Source organism: Aulonocara sp. 'chitande type north' Nkhata Bay, linkage group LG22 (assembly GCF_057382095.1).
Source record: "Aulonocara sp. 'chitande type north' Nkhata Bay isolate Kocher_YH1m ecotype deep benthic linkage group LG22, A_spYH_male_GT1.1, whole genome shotgun sequence".
Classification (NCBI taxonomy): domain Eukaryota; kingdom Metazoa; phylum Chordata; class Actinopteri; order Cichliformes; family Cichlidae; genus Aulonocara; species Aulonocara sp. 'chitande type north' Nkhata Bay.
Window position 1 is genome coordinate 15,128,518 of NC_141364.1, and position 17,555 is coordinate 15,146,072.

The 17,555-nt window shown below is 40.9% G+C and overlaps 1 protein-coding gene and 1 long non-coding RNA gene across 2 annotated transcripts; one reads left to right on the plus strand and one right to left on the minus strand.

The window, feature by feature from the left end:
* Positions 1-1,262: 1,262 nt before the first annotated feature.
* Positions 1,263-8,222, minus strand: LOC147303854 (small ribosomal subunit protein eS19). Its single transcript, XM_086280613.1, has 6 exons — positions 7,848-8,222; positions 7,563-7,633; positions 4,908-5,008; positions 3,526-3,709; positions 3,377-3,431; positions 1,263-1,765 (listed from the first exon to the last, which is right to left on the minus strand). The coding sequence occupies exons 2-6, from the start codon at positions 7,631-7,633 to the stop codon at positions 1,718-1,720; spliced, it is 459 nt and encodes a 152-aa protein (XP_086136739.1). The 5' UTR covers positions 7,848-8,222; the 3' UTR covers positions 1,263-1,717.
* LOC147303855 (uncharacterized) lies at positions 7,162-17,396 on the plus strand. The gene is made up of 4 exons (XR_015126895.1): positions 7,162-7,657; positions 14,816-14,859; positions 15,695-15,790; positions 16,360-17,396. It is a non-coding gene; the product is annotated as an uncharacterized LOC147303855 (long non-coding RNA).
* Positions 17,397-17,555: the final 159 nt, after the last annotated feature.

Consider the following 17,555-nt stretch of genomic DNA (forward strand, 5'->3'; position numbering starts at 1 on the left):
TATCTACAGAATGTACGGGTCTTAGCCTGGTGTTCAGGTCTGGCAGGGCTTGCAGTACACTGGTGCAAACCCTGAAGATGATGAAGAAGAAAGCCTTGCTGACCAGCCTTCTGTGAAATGAATATTTAAGTTTACTGAATATGTATGTCTGTGAAGGTTCTCAGTCATCCAGGTCATCGTAGTCAAAGGAGCTTGCAAAGAAAAGCGTCTGGACTTCTTTAAGTTGCTTGAAGACGTTTCACCTCTCATCTGAGAAGCTTCTTCAGTTCTAAGGTCAAATGGTGGGGAGTCCCAGATTTAAACTTAGTGAGAGTATCACAGAGGGACAAAAGGACCCCCTGATGATCCTCTAATCGCCTGAGCCAAGGTGTGAAACTGGGTGTGGGTCCCAATCAGCCAGAGTTTCGGGTGAGCTCATTGTGAAACCTGGCCCCACCTTATCATGCAAATTCCTGAGGTCAGATGGCCCAGGATGTGAGTGGGCGTTAAGGCGTCTGGGGAGGGAACTCAAAACTGGATTATAGATGGCAGACAGTTGGAGTCATAAACCACCGCCTCTGTTCAAAGATGGTCGCTCACAGTGGACATAGATGGCTTCTTTCACTCCTCTTTCAAACCGTCTGTCCTCTCTGTCCAAAATGTGAACATTGCCATCCTCGAAAGAGTGACCTTTGTCCTTAAGATGCAGATGGACTGCTGAGTCTTGTCCTGTGGAGGTGGCTCTTCTGTGTTGTGCCATGCGCTTGTGAAGTGGCTGTTTGGTCTCTCCAATGTAGAGGTCTGGACATTCCTCGCTGCACCGTACAGCATACACCACATTGTTAAGTTTGTGTTTTGGCGTTTTGTCTTTCGGGTGAACCAGTTTCTGTCTGAGCGTGTTGCTGGGTCTGAAATGCACCGGGATGTCATGCTTGGAGAAAACTCCTGAGTTTTTCTGATACACCGGCTACATAGGGGATGACAATGTTGTTGCGTCTGTCTTTCTTATCCTCCCTCGCTGGTGTCTGGTCTTCTTTTCTGTGCCTGTTTGCTGACTTTAAGAACGCCCATTTAGGATAGCCGCACGTTTTGAGTGCTTCCTTTACATGCGTGTGTTCCTTCTTTTTCCCTTCAGGCTTAGAGGGAACATGTTCTGCCCGGTGGTGTAGGGTCCTAATTACTCAATTACTACATCAGCTGGATAAGCAGCGTCATGAGCAGCAGCTAAACTGAGCAAGAGTCACTCACAGGCCCATATAAAAACTGACATTCAGTCAGTGCTCATACTCATTTTATTCAGAGCATCCTGTATAACGTATATGTGCTCAGTAATACCATTCTGCAAACACAAAGTTAGAAAATGAATAAAAATGTGCATGAGAATTCTTTGCATTTCTTTCCTTTCTACATCTGCTCTCACATTTCTTTTTCTCTCCATTGCTTCACATTCGTAGGCAAAAATACGAACATGCTTTTGCTTTGTAACACTGCATTCGGAGTGCTTTTGTTTCCACTCTGCGCCTTAATGTTACAAGGCCACCGCCAACCTCTGACTGCTGCAAAACATTCATGTATGATATTTGCACTCGCTGTATTTTAGACACATGCATCGCTATGAAGTGCCTCTTTGTGCTCGGTTACTGTCGGCACTGGGTTGATGTGGGAGGAGGGTGAACTTGAGTAAATAAGCGGTAAGGCATAACTGCATTCCTTTTCTCAGGATTCTTATATAACGTCCTCAGATGGCGCTCTGTAAACTCCGCTGTTTCTTGTTTGCTGAGGCAACCTGAGCACACAAAAGACAATAAAAAGAGGAGAGAGGACAGTCGTGCTGATGTAACAAACTGAGAAGCTATACTCTGCACACAAGGCATGCAGTATTTATTTAGAGATCCCAAGAAATATCTCACATATGATTATATGTTTTACATTGTTGCCATAACTGAGACACAACACTAGAGGGAGCCACTTCAACTGTATGCTGCACATCTGGTGCTGTAAAGGGTTGAGCAATAATGACATTTAATTTCTGATGTCTTTGAAGCCCTCTGCAAGTATCAAATGTGTCTACAGTCATGATAAAAAAAAAAGGAAGCGCACACTCTTTCAGTTCTAGAGTTTTACGAATGAGATCATGAAAAATAAATCATCTGGCCCTTAGCAGGTCTTAAAATTATCCAAATACGAACACCTCTATAAAAGGAGATGATGGATTGTATGGTAATAATCTCATAACCCTTCCCATACTGATGCTCTGGAGCGTTCGGGTGCATTAACACAATGCCAAGAAAGAAAGACATCACCTTGGAGAAGCAATTCTTGCTGCCCGTCAATCTGCGAGGGGCTATGACATCATTTCAAAACAATCTCAAGTCCATTTTGCAGTGAGAAAGATTATTCACAAGTGGAAAACATTCATGGCAGCTGTGGAAAACCCAACAAATTCACCGCAAGGTCATCCGTACAAAGCTTGGATAAACTCTCAGTTAGCGCGTTAAGTGTTAAAGTTCCCGACAGCAGAGACCTTCTTTCGGCTGCATATTCACAAGGGATCACCACAGAGGATGAAGCCACATATTTGATTTGGCACAGATTTTTGTCCTTCCTGACGCCACCCTCCGAGGGATTTGTGTCTTCTGCTGGTCTTGAACTGGGGATATTTCGCTTGTTAGCTGAATGTGTAAACCACTGAACACTACAATTAGAAAAACACTAAACACATACCAGCACAGCTCAGGTTTGCAAAGCTACATCTGAACAAACTAGACCTTAGAATTAACAGATGCTGTGCTTTCTTTTTACTATGACAGCAAAAAATAAATGTAATGAGCTTCCATTTATTCTTACCTTTTAAGAGTAGCATCTCATACTGAATAAAAAACAAAAATCATTTTTATTTGTCTTAAACTGGGTCTGAGACACAGCCTTTAAACCAGCTTTTATCCAATTGATTTCTTCATAAACAAAAGGCTTGAGCAGTAGGTGGGTGGGGCTGCTGCATGTCTGAGATGACCACATTAGGGAATTCCCTACTCTGTGATATCGTACAGATCCAAGACTAGAAAAAGACTGAAACTCTTAGCCTGAGCGTTTGGCTCAAAGGAATTACTTTTACATACATGGACCTCAAAGACCATAATGGGTCCACTGTAAAGAGTTATTTAACAACATTATGACAATTAGATATGATCCCCTGCTCACTGTCACTATAGTTCTGCTGAAAAAAAGTATTATTTTTATCCTCTACACCATAAAAATAATACAAATTCTGATTAACCCCTCTCAATTACAGTCTTTAACTAACTGCAGGAATAATATGCACATTACAGAGAATGAAACAACATTTTTATGCACAGATAAATCCACATATGCATGTAGTGCAAGTCTAACAACTCACCTGCCCAGCGATCCTATCCAGGTCTCTCTGACCCTGAGAGGTCAGTCTACGACCGCTGTAAGCACAAATATTTTAAAACATTTAAAAATAACAGTTGTTGTGAAGTCACCACCTCAGAATCACATCGTCTCAGCATTCACCCTTCTCACCCATTGGGATCCTTCTCCACCATCTTGAGGCCCTCCAGAGCTTGCAGGACCTTCCTCGCCACGTTCCTGGATCCTACGCTGAAGTGGGCGGGGCATACGCCGTTCCTCTGGCGGCCACCGTAGATTTTGATCATGGAGCCCACGCCGACCCCTCCTCGCAGGTACAGGTGGCGGGCCGTGGATGCTGGTGGCACGTATCATATACAGTGCAGTATGTTTCAGTATGAACTTATTTTATCATTCAAAATACAAGAAGTCAACATATTTTAGAGCTAATATAAGTCAGTACAGGACATCCACAGGTAAAGGAACAGTGTGCAGTGCATGCGTTTCTATTGAATTTCGCGAATATTCTTTATTCATATAACAAATTTTTATTCCAGGCAGAAGCACAATGTGCAGCATGCTACTATCTCAATAATGGAAATCTAAGTTAACAAACAGGAGAAAGTGTCAGGATTGCAGACCCAGACATGGGACACAGGAGTAAAGCATAAAGTAGAGCCCTTAAATATAAGCATAATAAAGTCTGAAAGTAATCCAAAGCAAAGCATAACTCCAGGCAATCCAATACACAGCTGAGAAGGAAAACACAACACAAATCAGGGATAATGGGACAAAAGATGTTGCACTAAATAGAAACCATCAGGGACAAAAGACCACAAACATAAAACAGGAAATGAACTACACAGAAAATGACCACAGAGACAAGACTGGCAAACAGAGAAGGATCACAAAAGGAAGTAACAAACTTATTACCATCAAAGCAAATAACTAAGGGCAAAAATGACAAAGAGATTCCAATGGACCAGGGAACATAAAACATTATAAACAGAAGACCAAACAACATAAATCAAAACTCAAAAGAAATCATGAATTAATAAAATGACATAATTAAGACAATGTTCCCTAAATCAGGGGCTCAGAAACAAAGAACAGATTTGACTGTACTGCACCTAGGTTCATGGTAGCCACAGTGAAAGGCCTGCCTGTGTTACTCAGCTGTTTGTGTATGATCATAAATCACAAGGATGCCTAAAAAAGGTACAAATAACTCCAAGACCGAATTGTTTTTCCATCTTAAGATGAGATTTCCAGAACCCAAACTTTATCAAATAAAATATATCTTCTGGTTAAACATTTCAGTTCACTGAGTCAATTCAGCTAATGATTGCTTTTCATGTTGACTGTAATCAACTCTGTTTGGGTAATTGTTCGGTGTGTAATTGTTTATTTTGTCTGAACAATAATTAAAACAGCTTGAGACAGAGAGAAACTGCACATCCACACACTAGAGAGGACTGAGCCTGACATGTTCATGACTTTCATTTACTTTTTATGATTATTTGTCACTCCAGCTGCACGTGGAAACGAAAACCAACCTGCTCTGGTGTAAAACCAGTTGTCGTCACAGGGGGCAAGCTCCTTGTGCCTGGCAAGCTTCACGGTATCAACCCACTCTGGGACCTTCAGTTTGCCAGACCTGAAAAATCAATTAGTAGGTGATGTGATGAATAAAAACAGCGTGATACATATTAAATTGTTTGCTTTTCCAACTCATATATATGATAATAAAGGTAAAGACTTCATCGTGTAGAGTAAGGCAGATTTTTTTGGTCATAAAAAGCTTTGATTACAATTTGGATGAGAGTCAAAGTAAGAACTTCATATTTTATTGCTCTTTGTAGGATGTTTCCACTTAAGTGCACTAACAGTGTACATATTTAAAGTAGTTCTAAGTTAGAAATTTCCATCATGAGAAATATGAAAATACAGCCTCTATTAATCCCATGCAGGCAAAAGTATGGCAGTAGAGGTACAGCAGATGTGCAGAAAGACCAGTGGGGTATCTATTGTAAAATAAAGCACAATAAAGAAAATGAAACAAGCTGGAATTTTGCTTTCTTTTTTCAGCATTCAGGGGGTGTATTATTGTTGTTGCATGAGTCTGAGCTCCCTCTGGAGTACAGGCTGACCTATATAGGATTTTTAAGACTGATACTGATACCAATATTTAACATAGTTAAAAAAAAACTAAGAACCTGATACATCAGCCAATAGTTTTTCTTTCAGACACACAAAACATAAAGAAAATTATTATATTTGTTATATATATTCAAATTACTAAGCTAATATGAAAATGCAGTTTAATCTAGTTTTCTTGTCACAGCAAGTCACAGATTACTCACTGCCACTCAGTTCGGATCAGCTGGTTATCACATTTGTGTTGCCAACATGGAAGTTAGAGAGCGCCCTTTTGTAGACATACTATACAACATCAACACTCAGTGTTTAAGGGCATCTCGCCCCTCTCTTCTTTACATTTTCACTTTAATTTATCGGCTATTGCAACTGTAGCCGATATATCGGCAAACAGTTAATATCAGCCGTCAGTCGGGCTGTACTCTGAAGGTTCACTGGTTGTAAATGTGATTTATCGGCCAGTAAAAACCACACAATAAACACTGACACACACACGGTGGTGAGTGAAAGGGAAACATATGTGAAACTGTTTATACGTGTGAACAAGACAGCAGTGATATACATAGAAAATCAGCAATACTCAACTGAGAATGGCCACATACCACAAGAGAGAGAACATCTGTGATGTGTCAGAAGCCGCACTGAAATACAGCATCATGTCATCATGGCTGCTACTGTGGTTTACTACATTCTGGAGCCCATGTGTGTTTCATTCTTTTACTCTGCTACGGAGACTGAGACCCTTTAAAATAGTTATATTAAATCACTTTTTAACTATGAACTGGATTTTCCTGAGTGACTTACATTTTACAAAAATTTTAATCTAAATACAGAAGACGTAACTGGCCACGAGACTGGTTGTTTCTTTAGTACTATTAAAGTTATACAAATATAATTGTCTATGCATGCATATACATTTTAAGAAATCATCTGTGTGTGTGTTTTACTGAAACCTAGCTGTGAAAACTATGCAATCAAAACTTCAGGTTCTGATTGTAACCAAATTAGATCTCTCATGTATATTATTTTGGTTTTACTTCCAGTTTTTCTTGTTTTTTTCCTTCATTGTTTTCACCTCTATTTAGTTGTCTGTGCCTGAGCTCTGCTCCCACCTGTGTCTTGTTTGAAATTAGCCCTCTGTGTAAATACACTCCTGTATTTGTGGTCTGCTTTTCTTCCCGAGTTTCTTCCATTCTTTGTCTCCTCGGTATGCCAATCTCTTATTACTTTGCATGGGTCTCTCTAGGAAGTCTTCAAGATTAATGTAATCGCTGAAAAACAAAACTTGTAAAATCATTGCATGTTAGGAAGACTTGTAGCTTTTTTAAAAAAATTATAAATTTGATTTATAAATAAATAAGGTCTGATACAAATTCAATTAAAAAAAATTGGAATATAGTTCAATATAGTAAATTTAGCAGCTTTCCCTCTCAAATCTACAGTTTTAATCATTTCTTTTCACAATCCCACCCAATATGTGCCAGTTTTTTGCCACAAAAAAGTGTCAATTCTTCTTCTGCATTTACCTTTTTATCCCTCATAAATCTGCCAGTTTATTCTAATTTGCGCTACTTTGACGTAAAATTAGCTAAACACTCACAAATTTACACTCTCCGATTAACTTCATCTCTCAAATTGAATTTTTCTTTTCTAGGACGCATACTTTTGGGTTGTTTTTTTTGTTTGTTTGTTTTTTTTGTTTGTTTTTTAGCTTTTGTTTTTTCCTTCGAAGCATTTCTTCTTCAAATTTACAATTTTAATCTCCGAAGTTTAATTTTCAAGTGTTTATTCTGTTGTCCTCCTCTCTTCCCTCTATCGCCCGTCCTTTAATTAAAATAAAAATAAATAAATAAAAAAAAAAAGTATAATCTTAGGTGGCCCTCAGTTCGGTGTCTGCATTAATAAACTGTCCTTTCCCTGTGATTCACCGCGTATTGCAGCTGTCTGAGCCTCTGCCCAGCCTTCACAAATACCCCATCATCCCGCTTGATTGACAGGTGGACATCAGCCCGTCATCAGATAAGCGCAGAGGCAGGTTGTGGTGCATTACTTACTTTTTGAGGAAAGCTGACAGTGCTTTGACAAACTCTTGCTGGTTGACATCTTTCACCGTGACGCTGGGCATCTAGAAGGACAGTTGGAGACAGGGGTGAGCTGAAAATGATACACTGTTTGCGGCTTTACGAGCAGAAAATCAGCGCTGATGTACCGTCCGTGCTAACGTTAGCTAAAACTCTAAGCTAGCCTAGCTAAAGTAACTGAAAGCGGGGCAGACACTTCGCCTCTTTCTGTTACTCAAACGTACACCTGTCATTATCATATATTACCAAATATCTTACTTTGTATAGGCCCCACAGAGACGACAGGCAGGCGGTTATGGACTCCCAGCTTAGTGGCTGCAGCAAAAAAGGATGCTGAAGAGGGATGGAGGGAGACTGCCCTCGTTTGGAAAAGATGATACCTTATCCCAAACTAACCTCGCCTGCCGCTTAATATCCCAGCTTAATTCACCCTTTAAACCTAAGTAACACTGACGGCAATATTCTCCACTTGTATTGTAATCCTACGGGTCAAAAAAGGTGGCGAAACAATATTAAAAAGCGAGTTTTTGAATATGAGGATGCAGTTTATGAAGTACTCCTGCTGAATCCCAGCAGGGGGGACTGTTGTGGCACCTTTCTTTACACCCTGGCCCACTTCGTGTTTATCAGGATCCTTTTCAGAAAGTGCTCTGCAGTCAGGGGGGGGAGGAAAGCACCAGAGGGCTGGTATCGTCTTAATTTTTCACCTGCAGTGAACTCTAGTTTATGCAAATACAGTCAACGTTGCTTTTATTTGGCTGTCAAACGCTAAATGGAGCTCATTCTGCGGCTGCCGAGCCTGTGCTCCGTGTTTGAAGGAAACACAAGAGTGCATTTCAACGGTTGATCATGACACAACGCATTAGATTTGGAGCTACCCAAGCAGTCAGCATCTGTCACCATCCCCCAAACTAAGCGCTTTGGCCTTGTTCAGAAATATAACAAAGATCAGAACCCATATAAGTCTTTATCAGATACATAACAAACTATTTTATTTGATGGATATTACATTAGGCTTAATTCTATATTGTAATGTTAAAAAAGTCCATCAAATACACTTCAAGGGAAATGATGATTACAGGCTTGTACTCAAGTTTAAAATAAAAATGACTAAAATTGGTTTTGAGCTGAAAGCCACTTAATTGATTAACAATAAAAACAAATGGCTTGTTAAATGTGAGGATTTGAAGCTTTCTCTTAACTTTAAGTCCAGGCTCTTAAGGGGTTTTATTGTCAGTTCAAAAGCATGTGCAGGTTCAAGGCATCTCATCAATACCTTTCTCTGAGGGCATAAAACTTGGGTTTTTAGCGTGGCGCTTAACATTTTGCCGTCTAAAATTGTCCCGTTTAAAAGGCAAAGTGAAATCTTACTAGGCCACATAGTCTCAAGTAGAAAAAAGATTTTTAAGCAGACGTGCAGTTGCTTCAAAAAATGCATTATGTAATCCCAACAAAATGACCAGACCACGTACTTTTCTATGCATACAATGGTGTTACAGAACAATGTAAATTCATTTTTAAAGATGCTTTATAGTTGTGTTAATGAAATATCAAGGTTATTATCACTGTATAAATTAAGTGAAACATTACTTCTATTGCCTCATAATTTGCAATATTTCAAAGAAATGTGTAATATTTGATGACATGGGGGGAAAAAAATAACATTTTATGTAATTGCTACTTACAGGCAGCATTATTTTAGTTTTTATGCAATGAAGGGCACTTTCAATCCTTTTCCAATGAACTTTATAATTTAAAGTGCCAGCAGCATTACAGTGCAGTAGTAGTGATGCAGAAAAAGTCAAATGTCAGAACAAAAGAAACCTAGGTAGTTTGTTCAACGGGAGTCTTAAGTGCAAGTATAACATAAGTGTAATTTCCATCCACCTTTTGCTGATCCTGTTTAACTAGTGAGTGCTCCTAGCTCCATACTAAGTGGAGTCATTTGTTTACTTTTGGGTTGCACGTCATCCCGGTATCTCCTACTCTCTTACTTTCATAGCCTTGTTGTATTCAATGATATTTGCCTCAAGTGGTTTTCACCTGTAGCTGGAACAATTTCCTTGCGTATTTTTGCACAGTACTGTTCCGTTGTGGATATCAAAGTATCTTCGTACTCCCCAGGCTGACATGCAGCTCTCACTTGGATGTGGCTGGGTTTCTGTTACTGTGCAGTGTGTTAGCCTACCATAGATCACAGGTAAATTGATTTTATATGTATTTCAATTAAGACAAACTATATGACAGGATCTAAACTAAAATACAATAACAATGTAAATGTCCTCATTTTTAGGTTTTGTCAACCTAACAGGGTTCTTAAAGGTTTGGTGCAACTGAAGTTTTAGGTTCTTGTTGTACAGTTTCTAAACCTAAATCTTGTCCCTGACATACATTCATATTTTAGAGAAAGGCTTAACAAACTAAACACTTGCAAATTCACTACCTAAAATACATGAAACTACGATGCATTAAAAATGAATTCAGAATAATTAATTAATAGTACAATGTCTCAAATAAACGAACCCAGTGATACAGTGTACCCTGTCCTTTTCAGGTTGTCACTCACTTTGCGACACCAAAAGGTTGTTTGTGTTCTTCTGGACGTAGCGTTTTCAGTGAGGAAGAAACGTTTCGTCGCTCATCCAAGTGACTTCTTTAGTCTCAGCTGACTGCAGGTTTCCCCCAACCTTATAAACAGTACACTTGCACAATGACTGAAACTAGCCCACTGTCACTTTAGGACAGCAGGGAAAGACGCTAACCACCTCTATGGCTACGCAAGTGGAAGCGGGTGGCTGGATGATCTATTGCAGGCTACGTGCAGTTTTTACAGGCTTTACAAAAAACGGCTTTGTAACAGTTTATTTTAAGGTCCACTTCTTTCTGCATTAATCTCCACTGAGACAAATTAAATAACTAGCCTGACATTGAAAGGGATAAAAGTTGGGTAACCACACTATAAGAATTTGTATACTTTTAGAGAGAGGAGGCGGGGCTAAGCGGCCACTGCAGTGTATGTGTGAACTGTCGAAGAGGAGAGTGAGGAAGCACAGCTGGTATCGGTGTATCAATACTGCGGAAAACACGTATTGAATCCTCTTTCAGCTGTTCAGAACCAATGCATATTTGGACGATGCTCGTTTAAGTCTTATGTGGCAAAGTGCTGAAAATGCAGAACGTTGTGGCTTTCCTTGTCCGTAAAGTCGCATCTTATGTGGCATTTGAGCTAACGTCTTGCACCAGCGTGTGGAAGCACTGTATCTAAATCAAAGCTAGCTAAATGTGTTTACAAATGTGCAGACATGTTCATACACACATACACAGCAGCTCTGCTCTCTGTGTCAGCCTGTCTAAGCGCCTTCCCCTCCCCCCCTCTCAACATCTCTCTCCCCTTTTTGTCCCCCTCTCCTTTTCCCTCCCCTCGCTGCTCTCCTGCCTGCGAGCACTATTTCAAGCCTGTGCTGAGGACAGAGGGAGGGAGAGAGGCAGACGCGCACAGATGCGCAGTTAGAGAGCGAGGGGAGGGGAAGGCAGACAGGATTTGGAGTTCAAGTGCACGTGCAGAAAATGGGCTGAATAGAGGAGAGTCGAAGCAGAAAGGAAACCAGGAAAGGGAACGGCAGGAGCTGGAGACAAAAGACACAGTAGCTTTCTTTCTTCCTTTTCTCTTCAGAGAAAAGAGAAGGTATTAGCCCCATGAAAAAATGAGAACCACAAAATTTGAATATAGCAAGCATAAGACAAAAATGTATTCCAATTCTTGCCCCCTCCTCTTTCCCCACCGCCACACTCCTCCTCCTATCCCTCCCTCCATTAACCTCCAGTCTCTCGCTTTCTCTCCTCTCTCTGGTTGGCTTTTTCTCCCCTCCCACCTCTTCACACACACATGCACACGCCCCGGACTCCTTCCCACTCATTTCCCTCATGCTGTTCACTTTCACTGGAGACCGACCGCAGTAAGCTCAGTTTTTGCCTTCTTTTTCTTTTGCTCGCCATTCTGCTTTTTATACCCTCATATACAGCAGCGGCGCCACCGCCTCACTATGCGTGGCAGCCCTGAAAAACGCAGGCCGTGGATTGTCCCTGCATTAGACTGCATGCCATGTCCTTTCCTGTAAACAGTTTTTTTTTTCTTCTTCCCTTCTGCAGTATATATATTTTTTCTCCTTTCAACTCCATAGTTGCGTTCTCTGTAGAAAATCTTATCTGCATTTTGAAGTTGAAGCTGAGGGGTTGAAGATTATGTCTGAATGGACACATGAAGAGGCAAAAGAATGAGGGGAAAATGGAGAGCATGGCCTTAGAGAGAGAGAAGGCAAGAAAGAGAGCAAAAGAGACGTAGGAGAGTACCGGTACTGGCAAGAAAAACGGGAGGGGGAAGAGAGGACCAGTAAGGGGATAGACTTGGGAAGGAGGGACAGCTGCATAGGAATTGACAAAAATCGCGGGAAAAAGGGGGGAAAAAAACTCCAGAACGAGAAGAAACTGGACTTCTCTCCAAACTCAGACTCGCACTATGTGGCCGCCTTTGATTTTGTTTTCAGACATGATTTTTCATCAGTTCTGATCATTCATCTGTGAGTATACTGTGTACATGTCCTTTTTCTCATATTCTGTCTTTCTTTTCTTCCTCTTCCCCCTCACCTCACTTCATTTTTTCCCCCAACTCTTTTCCTTTTTCTTTTGAAAAATGTGTTCCCTAGGTTGCTAATCCCCCCCCCCCCAAAAAAAAAAAAAATCCTGCTCCTCTATCCCATCTCTCGCTCCACCTCTCACCTTCTTTCGGCGTCTTTCTTTCCCCCCCCTTCTGCCCCTTATCGTGGGTTATCGCTGTTCTCCTTGCCTCTCCTTCAAGGATTACCTCTGCTCACATTTAGATGAGGGCTTTGGAAAGGGATCACTGAGTGCATCCAGTTTTAGGGGGGCCCCTGAATGGGAGGCCAGCACTCGAAAGGAGGCATGTGTGAGACTCTGTTCATGTGTGTCTGTGCATGTGTGTTGTAATATGTTGGAGTGTGATTTAGAGTTAAGGGAGCCGGCAGTACTTACGCATGCGTGGAGTTGCTCGATGATCACGTTTCGTATTCAGGGATTGTGCCATGCTGCTAGTTATAAAAATGTATAGAAATGAAAGCGGAGGTAGTTGGATGAGAAATGAGGAGAATTAAAGTATTGCTGTTTTGTTTTTCATTAGATGTTTCTCTCCTCCCATACGGCTCCCTTTTTCTTTCTTCTTCTTTTTTTTTTCTTTCCCCCCTCCTTCATCCGGGTACCCCCAATCTCTCTGGCTGCTTGTAAAGACAAAACCCAGTCCAAGATGTGATTTTTTTAGTATAAAGATTTCAGTTAAATGGCAAACAGGTTTTTAAACTTTTGTATCTGAACCATGACTTTTGAAGTGCTTAACTTTATGTAAGAGCAGTGAGGTAAGTACAGTCAGACAATTGAGAGACTCGGGATATATAACAAGTCCCCTATCGTCCATTTGCAGTCCATCCAGCCCTGACTACTTTTTTTGCCTGCGGTATTAGCCTTGGATATCTTCTGGCATCTCCTTTCTTTTCCTTAGTTATACATGTGTCTGCTGTTTTTTTCTTTTATTTACATATCCTTCTGTTATGTCACATTCTGTACCACAGTTGCTATCTTAATCCAAGGTATTGCTCCAAGGGGTGCGTATATGTGTGTTCCTGCGTCGTCGTTCTTTATAGATGTGAATGTGCAAACGATAATCCCAGAAATGCTTGATCGTGCAAGTTTATGCTTTTTCTTTTTTCTCCCCCCTTAAGTTTAAAATCCTAATCACCTTTTTGTGCATTAAGACTGCGTAGTTTTGTAAAGTGAATTCAAAACTGTCATCTTGTAGACTGGTTTAATTGTGTAGCCGAGAGCGTTGGATAACACTCTCTATCCTAGTTTGGTAATAATAGTCTGTGACTAAATGTGTGCTCAATTTGTGTGCAATGAGATGACAGCATCACTGCATCCTGCGATCAGCCAAATAGGGAGGGTGCTTTTTGTTTAGCATCATTTCAGGGTCAACCTTTCCATGACCTCCACTGTACTGTAGCTCTTAAGAAAATGAAAGGGAAAAGCCTTTGATGTCAGAATTTTGCTGGATCCGCATATCTGCTCTGGTTAGCAAAAACACAGAACAGGATAGGCTGGCTAAAGCTGCCCAGAGCCCTCAACCTGCTCTTATTTATTTTAAATTCATTTTTCCCCCTTCAACTTTGGCTAAAATCTGCCAAGCATGTTTTGATTCCACTTCTGAGCGGATTTGGTGTCTATTGCCCTGTGTAGTGGGACCCCCAGGTTATGAAATATTACTCAGACAGACCTGGTGTTATGTAATCTTACGTAACTGAGGCGGCAGCTCAGCAGGCTCGTGATCAGGGGCTCTGGAGGAGAAGCTATATGGGTCTGCTTATGGTATGAACTCGCTGGCAGGGTCAACACACTCCTGACTACCTGGGACTTAAAGGAGAAGCTGCACAAAGGATGCTACAGCAACCATACATAGTGCATCAAACTGAGGACGATGACCCAATTTGTAGCAGGTTGTTTTTGTGCTTCTCTTTTAATCTGAAAATGTATAATATAGAAGCCAGTTAATGTTAAATGATTTACTAATCTCTGAATTTAACTTTAAATAATCTACTATCAGACCTTCGTTTGTAATATTGAAAATATCCAGATTATTGCGGTCCCTCTGCTTTCCCCACGATCCTCTACCAGCTCTCCGTGAATCTCATGTGTTTCTCATTCATAATTGATGGCATTCAACCGCAGCATACATTACTGGATCAGAACAGACCTCAGGAATTCCCATGCAAGCTGCCGTTGTAGCAGGTTTGAATTTTGGTGCTGACGGTTTTCCTTTTAACCTGGAAACTGTAGTGCTAGTGCAAAAGAATCGGGCTTAGTGTGAAATGTAAACTATACAATGAAATCTCTGCAAGAGACAAAGTGTGGTCTGTAGCAGAGGACTAAAGACCTTGAAATAGTGGCACAGTTGGGGGGGGGGGGGGGTAATTTTACTTTGATATTTTAGCTCTTATAATAAATAACCTATAATAAAATGGTGTGAAATTCTAAGCTGTAGATTCAGATTAGCTTTAAAGGTGAATAACCCACAATCTTTTTATTCACTCACATTTTCCAAATTTCACTACATACTGATTGAAAGTTGTTTCAAGTGATTTACTCTGATTTGTCTCTTTCAGACTGAACCTGAAACAGCCAGATCATCAGGACGGGATTTTAAAAGGTAAGGAAATTTCTTGCTATAAAGGGAGATGAAAGAAGCAAAAAATTCTGTAGTTTGTGCTTTACTGATCAGAGTTTTGCTTATTGGCACTCAGTAGTCAGGAACACTTGGTCAGCCATTTTAGTCTGTGGTCCGATCGAAAAGCCGATGCACCATCACAATAATTGAATTACTCTTCCCTGAGTCATCCTGTTGTGACACAGATATCTGCTAACCATGGGCCTGCGTGAAAGCGGCAAACATGCAGTCTTTAACTGCACATCTTTTTTTTTTTTTAAACCAGTTTAGTGCAACTCTTGTCAGCTGGGCTTGATCTTAGTAAGCAACAAGTGGAAGGGTCATCAGTTGGTCATGTCCTGAATATCAGATGCTGTTGAAAAGTGAGAGAGCATGGGTATAAAGACAGGCCTGTGGTCTAGCCTTGAAGCTAGCTTTGGAGATGCCTCACATTACATTTGTGTCTTTGTGCTGATGTCACCCCATGCCCCCAGACCAGCACGAGGATAAGAGCTACATTCTGCCTCTGTGACACAATAGAGCCCTTCTTGCCCTGATATTTTCACAATGTTTTTGCAGGGCCCTCGGTGTGCACACACATGCACACAGTCCTCTGCAGGCAGCACAGGCTGTTGATTCAGAGCTGGTATCGCTGCTGTGCACTTTACCTGATATTACAATTCTCGTGGAAGGTGTTTGCTCAGATTTGTAGCACTCTGCTTCCACGGTGCGTTGTAAATAACACGCTCTCAAAATGACAAATGTTAACGCTGCTTTATGAACTGCGTGCTTTCTGTAGGATGTGTCGATTCAGTGGTGCTCTGGTTCCCTTTTACAGTCCGTACAGTCTGGAGGTGTGACATGGGTTAACGTCTGAGGCCTGGAGGAATGTGTCCGGGTCAGCGCTGAGAATTCCTCAGTCCTTCGAGACTAGGTCACTGCACTGGCAAGAGTCTGCCACCTATTTTAGCATGCGCACTGCTAACTCTCCCTCCCCTCTTTATCTCTTCCAAGTCTGCCCTTCTCTATCCTTTCATTTCATCCTTTCATCTTTTGTTCTACCTTCTTGCTCTCTCTGCTGTCTTTTAGTTAATCTGTCTGCTTGTCTTTCAGTCACACCATCTATTTTGTTGTCCTACTTTGCCTACTGATTTTCTCGCTCTTTGTTCTGCCTTTTATTTGTCCCCATGCACTCGTGCTCGTATTTCTTCAGTTATTCATGCCTGTAGGTATTTACACTCCAGCCGTCATTATACTGTCACTGTCTGGTTTATCCATTCTCAAACCACTCGCCCTCCTTTTGTTTTTCTCACTTTGTCCTTTCTTTCTTGTTTTTTTTTCTTTCCTGTGGCACATTGAGTTCAGTGCTGCAGGTGCTTTCAACAGGGCATATGAAGCACAGAAGCACAGGCTCAACTGGCTTGCTTATTAATGCAGTGCAGTAACATGCATGTGGTGCCTGGTGCTGGTCATGTATGATTTATATGGTGTTCTTACACACAGGCTGAGGGCTTTCATACCAGCTATCAGTATTCCTGAGTGAAGGAGTTTGCAGGCTCACCTCTTCATTGGCTTGGCTAACAGCAGGGGTGACAGACAAACCCCCTGGTACTGAAGTGTTCCCACTGATGGCAGATGTGGTGATTTGACAGTCTGATCCTCACACGCTGGCTGGCTGGAAGCACGCACTTCAGACGTGCAGTTTTTAGACATCATGCAGAGTGCAAGGCACATCTTCTAGACTAGGAATGATAATGAGATTGGGGGTGATTTAAATTTGAGAAAGAATTGATGTTTTTTTTGTTGTTGTTTTTTTTAAAGCAGGTTTTTGATTTGATAGGAAAATACTTTCCCTATATAAACTGTTAGCAACAGCTCATAGTTGATAACGACTGATGAGTAATTGATCATTTTTAAGTAAAATAAGGATATCTGCCTAAAATAGTTGGCAATCAATACAAGAATTTCATTTATTGCACAAAGAAATTCTCATTAATGTATAACTTTTTAGCTCCTTGTCAAAGTGTTTCAATATTTTGCAAACAAGATTTGCTGTCTATGTTTAGCATCCATTTTGTGCCAGTCAATATGTTGGTGGGTCGCTAAGAAATATCTGCAGTTCATTTTAGTTTAGACATTTAGTTTTCTCCTATTTTGATTTGTATGACTTGAATACAACAAATACAATATATAAGCAATTTCAAGCATCTTGGGCTTTAACAATGTTCCATTTTAGTATTTCAACCATTTATAGATAGAATGGGAAGTAAACCAGTTTGTGAAATAAAAAATTAGCTGCAAAAAATAAATCCTTATTTTAGTAACTTTATTTGCATGTTAATTTTTGCACTTTCATTTCAGGAGCCTGCATTAAAACCACTGTACTAAATTAAATAAATCCAGCATGTTGGAATTTGACACCAGATTGTGTGACGCACAGTAAAATTGTATTTACTAATCTGACAGCATAGGTGTAAATCTGTTTGTGTGCACTCTTTGGACTAAAGCTTTGGTGGTTTCAGACAGTGAGGAGAGGTGAGACGTGAGTAATAGCAGTGACTGATGTCACAGACAGCAATGCGCCGCTTTAACTGCCCCCCTGACCCGGCTTTAGGATTGCAGCAGCAGCGTGCAAGCACCCGTGGGTAACGCACGCCAAAGCACATTAGAGAAAGGGACACGGAGAGAGGCAGCGAGGG